This window comes from Lactuca virosa, chromosome 9 (assembly GCF_052849685.1).
Source record: "Lactuca virosa cultivar CGN04683 chromosome 9, Lactuca_virosa_CGN04683_v6, whole genome shotgun sequence".
Lineage (NCBI taxonomy): Eukaryota > Viridiplantae > Streptophyta > Magnoliopsida > Asterales > Asteraceae > Lactuca > Lactuca virosa.
Genome location: NC_136434.1, coordinates 4,524,496 through 4,530,342, shown reverse-complemented (window position 1 = coordinate 4,530,342; position 5,847 = coordinate 4,524,496). Strand labels below are relative to the sequence as shown.

Below are 5,847 nucleotides of genomic sequence, written 5' to 3'. Positions count from 1 at the left end.
TACAATTAAAAGGGAACTGCTAGCCACGACTTAAATGGTTTAGCTGGGTTTCAATACCAGAGGTTTCAAGGTAGACATCGATTTGTGTTCACCATTATCTTTTTCCAATCTGCTTTAACCACAAAGGCGCTCTATTAGTCATCACCATTTTATTCTATATTTCGTCGGTCCGTATAGGGTTGGAAGAAAGTGTGGAAGAAAAGTCGATACCATCGCTTACCGTCGTCCTCAACAATTGATTACCTGAACATCTATTTCACCCTATCGTATCCCACCGTATCCGCTGTGTAGCTGTTGATTCGAACCAAGATCTTTAACCATTAAAGTAGATATTATAACTTATATAAAATACATAAGATATCAAACGTTACTTTGTATTGATTTGAAGATACTAAATAAAATATACACAATCTTCACAAATGAATAATCACATTTAGAGGGGACGTTGTGTACAAATCAGGTTTTTTAAAGAAAATGGAGAAAAATGGGCAATTGGGACTAGAAACACGTTAGGGTTTTGGATAAAATGCCTGTCAAAAGCACTGCGAGGACGGGAAAAACCCTCGGGACTCATTCTTAACAAAAAGGTCTCCGATCGAATTCAACTCCCACGAAAAAGGTTTCGACGGTCCTCCTTCCATTTCCACGACTGAAAACGCTGATTTCCGGCGACAGTACCCCCTCCCAACTTCATCAACTTCTTCTGTATATCGAGTGCCATAATAGTTTGAGAGAATACGCGCCCGTTTATTGTCGTTGGCCGTCACATCTTCCTGCTAGTGACAGTTCCGTTTTGCATTTGGAGCTGAACGACGTTATTGATTCTATTTAGCGAGACAGGTGGTGGACCGGCGTCATCGCAGGACCTGTAGAAACACTGCCATCACCTTCCAGAACTCTCCGGACGGAATTCATTTTTGAATTCGGGTCAAGCGAAAATGGGTTGATGGCAAATGGATCCGACCCGAGGAGCAGGTTTCGCTTTACCTTTTTTTTAAGCTTGCTTGCTCATTTCTACTTTTTTTTAAGTCTGCTTGCTCATTTTTACACACTCATGCTGTCTCTATTAGTTCTAGGGTTTTTAATTTCTTAATTGCAATTAGGAGATTTTGTGGACGTTGTCTTCTACCTTAGACAAGTAAGTACACATGCATCTAGCTACACTGAACGATGGGGGCATATCTGTATGTGTGCTGCACTTTGTTGTAAAAACTTATGGTGAACTGTTTTGAGTTTATGTTATATCTTCTAATCCGCTTGTCTCAGCCTTCATACAATGGGTGAGTGATTACCCCAATTGAGGATCTATGCTTGTTCATCGACCCAATTGGAAACTCTTGCCATGATTTTAAATTGCCCTAGTTTTCTTTGTTTGTTTTCTTATGATTTGCATGTGATATCTGTATCAGAATCTTGTAACTACCAAGTTTGTTTTTCTAGATTGAATCGTTCTGATTTTATTTCCTTTTGTGTTAAAAAAATCTGGAAGAGAACAGCAAGATCGATCATCGGGGTAGGCGTAAAGGTGGAAGTGTGGTTTGAGGAAGACGATTTACGCGATGCTTGGTTCCCTGCAACTGTAATTGAAGACTTGGGAAACAATCTATTCCTTATTGAATACCAGTGTGATGAGGCAGAGCTTCGTAAAGTCACAGTAGATCATCGTCACATTCGCCCCTCAACCCCTCCGATTAGGGATACGAATTTTGTTTTGTTAGAGAAGGTAGATGCTTTTTATGATTTTGGCTGGTGGACTGGTGTAATTACCAAAAAACTTGCTGATAGTAGATATATTGTGTATTTTAAACATACAAACAAGGAGAGAGAAGTCAGTCACCTGGAATTAAGGCTGCATGTTGAGCATGGTGAATCAAGCTCTGTGAAGCGTAGCACTGAAGAGAGATCAGCTGTTTTGTTAAACTTTACGGGTCCAATTGACAAACAAACTTCCATTGTAGCATCAACAATGAAGAGAACAAAGGTGACAAGTGCTGGCAGCAACGATAAACATCTTAAGCCTTCTAAGAAGTTAAAGCCTGGAATCACTTTTGATGATCAAACCCTTTCAGATGTGGGAGGAAGTAAAGAAGCAAGCAACCCAACTGTAACTGCAACTCCAACTGAGAATCTTTCTCGCAGAAAGAGAGTGGTGGGTTGAATCTGTCATATTAAGCAAAGTTTTTTAGCTTGTTAAGTGGTGTTGATGATAAAGATTGCATTTTCTACATGTCCAGCTTGTTAACCGAGAAAAGAATATTGGGTCGAGCAGTCCAGTGATTACTTCTGCAAGAAAGAAGGGGAGATCAGCAGCTGATTCTAGAGGCGTGAAAGCTTTACCCCAAGGTGTGGCAGAAATCTTAATTTGGATTTTGTATTCGGAATCTTCTCTCATCTCAGGTTTATATATAGATATAATATAGTAAGTTAATAATTGTTTGGCAGGGGAGATGAAAATAAAAACCCCAAAGATTGTTGAGAAGGAGCATGTTCCCAGAGAGTTTGGTCCTCCTATTACCTGTGTTATGGGTTTGCAATGTAAAGCGATGACTATCTCACAAACCAAGAATGTGAAGAAAATTGTGGAGTCAGGTGTTCCATTGACACCCAAGACAACAGGCAATCAGGTGCAACATCCAAAAATTGTGTTTTTGCTTTTTTAGTTAATATTCAATATTCATATAAACACATTGTTTGCCTTTGCCAATTGCCATTGTATGATGTATGTAGGAGGAAAAGGCAGTTGATGGTGGCATGAGTCTGAAGAGGAAGAGGGGAAGGCCATTCAAATCACAACCCAAGACACCCTTGGCAGGTAAGTTGTTTTTAAGCAAAGCATATCTCTTGACTAAAACATACCTGATTTTGTTTATTTCATAATTGCAGTGACCCATGAGAATGGAGATGCAGGGCAGCAGAAAAACACTCCAGTAGTAAATAATACAGAAAAGCTGCCAAATACTACTTCAAGTGTGAAGTATCAATCAGTAAAAGGAAAACGAGGCAAACGAGGCAAGCGACGTAAAATAAAAAGCATAAACATCGTATCTCCAGCACAAGCACAAGCACAAGGTAAATGTTTATCATTCATTCATTATTATATTATAGTAAGTTGAAGATATATAGACAGTTGTTGTGGTTGGAAAGTATTGTTGATGATTTGTGCATGCAGGTGGTAAAGATTCATCATCGAAACAAAAAGCAAATGAGAATGGGGGTTCAGCTTCAGAAGCAGTTGTTGTTGAGAAATCAGCAGCAGACACAATGTCAATGTCAATGTCAATGTCGATCTCAATCTCGGATGATCAACCTCTGTCGAGGTGGATTGAAGGGATGCAGCAGCAGCCTTCAGCATCTGTGAAGAAACAGATTGAAAAGCTGTCGTTTGAGAAACGAAGTACGCTTTGGGGAACATTGGAATCAATGGAGCTGTTCCGGATGATTCCACAAAAGCCGCATTTCCGGCCACTGGAGAAGGAGAAGGAATGCACGCGCGAAGGACAAGCCATCAGCAAAATGGTAAACTACCTGCGGGTGGTGGAGGCCACCTCACAGATGAAACTGGAGAGCCCAAGAAGCACGTATGAGGATAACATGGAGGCATTGATGGAATTGGAATCCCATGGATTTGATGTCAAGGCTGTGAGAGAGCGGTTGAGCGGTTTGCTGAGGATCAAAGAGAAGCAGGAAGGGCTGGAAGAAGAGTCGAAGAAAGTGAAAGAGAAAATGGAGGCGGAAAGAGTTGAAGGGGTGAGGATCGATAAGGAGATTGAATTGGTGGATAAACAGGTGGTGGCCCTGCTGGAGAAACGTGCACAGGTGTTGAAGAAGAAAGAGAAGAAGGATGCACAGGTTCGTGTGTTGGAAGCTGAGGTGGATGGGATTCATCAAGGGATCACTCAGGCTAGACGCAACTTTGATGACTTGGCTGCTGCATCTCTTTGTGTTTCTTCTGTCTCTGACCAACCATGATATATGATGATGCTCCATGGAAGAAGAAGCGTTGTTTTTTTTTTTTCTTAATTTGTTGTGGTTTTTTAGTCAAGTCAAGCGACTGTAGGGGGGATTTTTAATTCAAGAGTTTGTAGCGTATATTCAGTATTGTATGTGATGCTTATTTTCCAGTTAGACTTTTAGCTGCTAAATTAAATACTTAACCAGCCACCTTAACATTGACTGTTTGGTTAGCAGAGAAATGTTCGGTTTGGAATTTTTATTTATTTATTTATTTTTTGCAATTTCTTGTTAGATTTTAATTTTACAAGGGTTTTTTGCTGGAAAAGTCCTTCAATTTTTACTCTATTTGTGAAAAATCGCTTTTAAACATTTGAAGTCCAAAATTCCATTATTCTTTTTTGCATTTGAAAACAAAATACCGCGACCCTCTTCAACAGAAGGATCAAAATTTCAAGGTATTGAAAAATGATTTATTTTTTATATATATTTTTAGAGGAATTTTATTTAATTATGTTATTGTATTTTTATTACATCTTACTACATTTTCTATGTTTGAATAAAGTTATCTTATCTATATATCCAAGCAAAATAGTTTTATCATAATATTATTGTATTTACCTATTAGGTTGAAAGTAGTATTTTATTAATTAAATCTGAAACTATATATATTTTTTTGGAAAATTCATTTAACTAACCTTAATATAATAATAACTTTTTTTTTTTTGGAAAAATAACAACAAATTTCGGAATGAAGCATTTGATCCGAAAAAAAAAAGTTTTTTTGACAAAAAAATATTATTTCTGACTAACATTTTGGATTTTGGACTAAAGTTTCCGAGTTTGCAAAAGATATCTGAAATTTCAAGAAAAAAAATCTAAAATCCAATGAATAATTCTAAAATTCTAGAAATTTTTTAGATCTCTACTACAACCTAACACAAAGTTAAACAAACATAGTAACTAACAACTATATATGATATTAAGGCATAAATTAAACATTTTATGAAAAACAGTAATATTAAACAATTTCTTTTTATAGAATCGTATCACATATGTAGAGATTTTATTTGGAAAAATATTGCAAAAAAAGGTAAAAAAAAACTCCGAATTTTGAAAAACATTCCGGAAAGTATAGTAAGACTCCTTGGCCACTCCACTTGTGGCTAGACTTTGTCCTAGAAGCTATGCTTCTGTCTGTCTAGGCTTTCGCTATTGTTCAGGTATATGGATTTATGTACGTAGTGGTCGACCTTCTAGAAGCTTCGCCATAAGCTACTAAGCGCTTCCCGAATGCCCGTTTCCTTGCCGCCAAACCACTAGGAGAGGCACCAAACCAGCTTACATTCGGGAGAAAACAATCATTTTTCAAAAACAGAAAAAAAACTGTTATTTAAAAAACAAATTTCACGTTACTGGTCCTATTGTTTCGAAAATTGAATGAATCATCCTTCTGGCGTTAGCTTTAACTTTTGACTAGTTAGTTTTTCTAATGACCAAAATGCCCTTGGACCAAATCTAAAAATTATTTATACCTCAAGGATCAATTTTGAAAATTTGAAATTATATATATATATATATATATATATATATATATATATATATATATATATATATATATATATATATATATATATATATATATATATATATATATATCACGAAGATATTTTTGGACAAGGTTTAATTACTTAAACTTTTAGTGAACAACAACAATGGAGGTTAATAATAGATTCCGATCAAGTCTGGATAATACCACTCAAGCCTTGAACGATGAAGAAAAATAATCACGTATTCAGTGCAAAGTACAAAAGTAAAGTAAAGATAATGAACAAAAAGAATGATAAAAGGACAAATGTGATTCTTGATTGATCAAAGGCACACATATTATATAGT

The 5,847-nt window shown here is 36.5% G+C and overlaps 1 protein-coding gene across 3 annotated transcripts; it reads left to right on the top strand.

Moving 5' to 3' along the window:
- Positions 1-488: 488 nt before the first annotated feature.
- Positions 489-4,235, top strand: LOC145136861 (DUF724 domain-containing protein 7-like). Of its 3 annotated transcripts, XM_079070969.1 has the most exons (8): positions 490-975; positions 1,497-1,723; positions 1,820-2,149; positions 2,235-2,343; positions 2,443-2,624; positions 2,728-2,812; positions 2,884-3,069; positions 3,170-4,235. In XM_079070969.1, exons 1-8 carry the CDS (start codon positions 954-956, stop codon positions 3,967-3,969), a joined length of 1,941 nt encoding a protein of 646 aa, XP_078927095.1. In that variant the 5' UTR covers positions 490-953; the 3' UTR covers positions 3,970-4,235. The 3 variants fall into 3 exon arrangements, with proteins under 3 accessions (XP_078927093.1, XP_078927095.1, XP_078927094.1); XM_079070967.1 differs by having other exon boundaries at positions 489-975; positions 1,497-2,149; XM_079070968.1 differs by lacking the exon at positions 490-975 and adding an exon at positions 1,167-1,280 and having other exon boundaries at positions 1,497-2,149.
- The last annotated feature ends 1,612 nt before the right edge of the window (positions 4,236-5,847 follow it).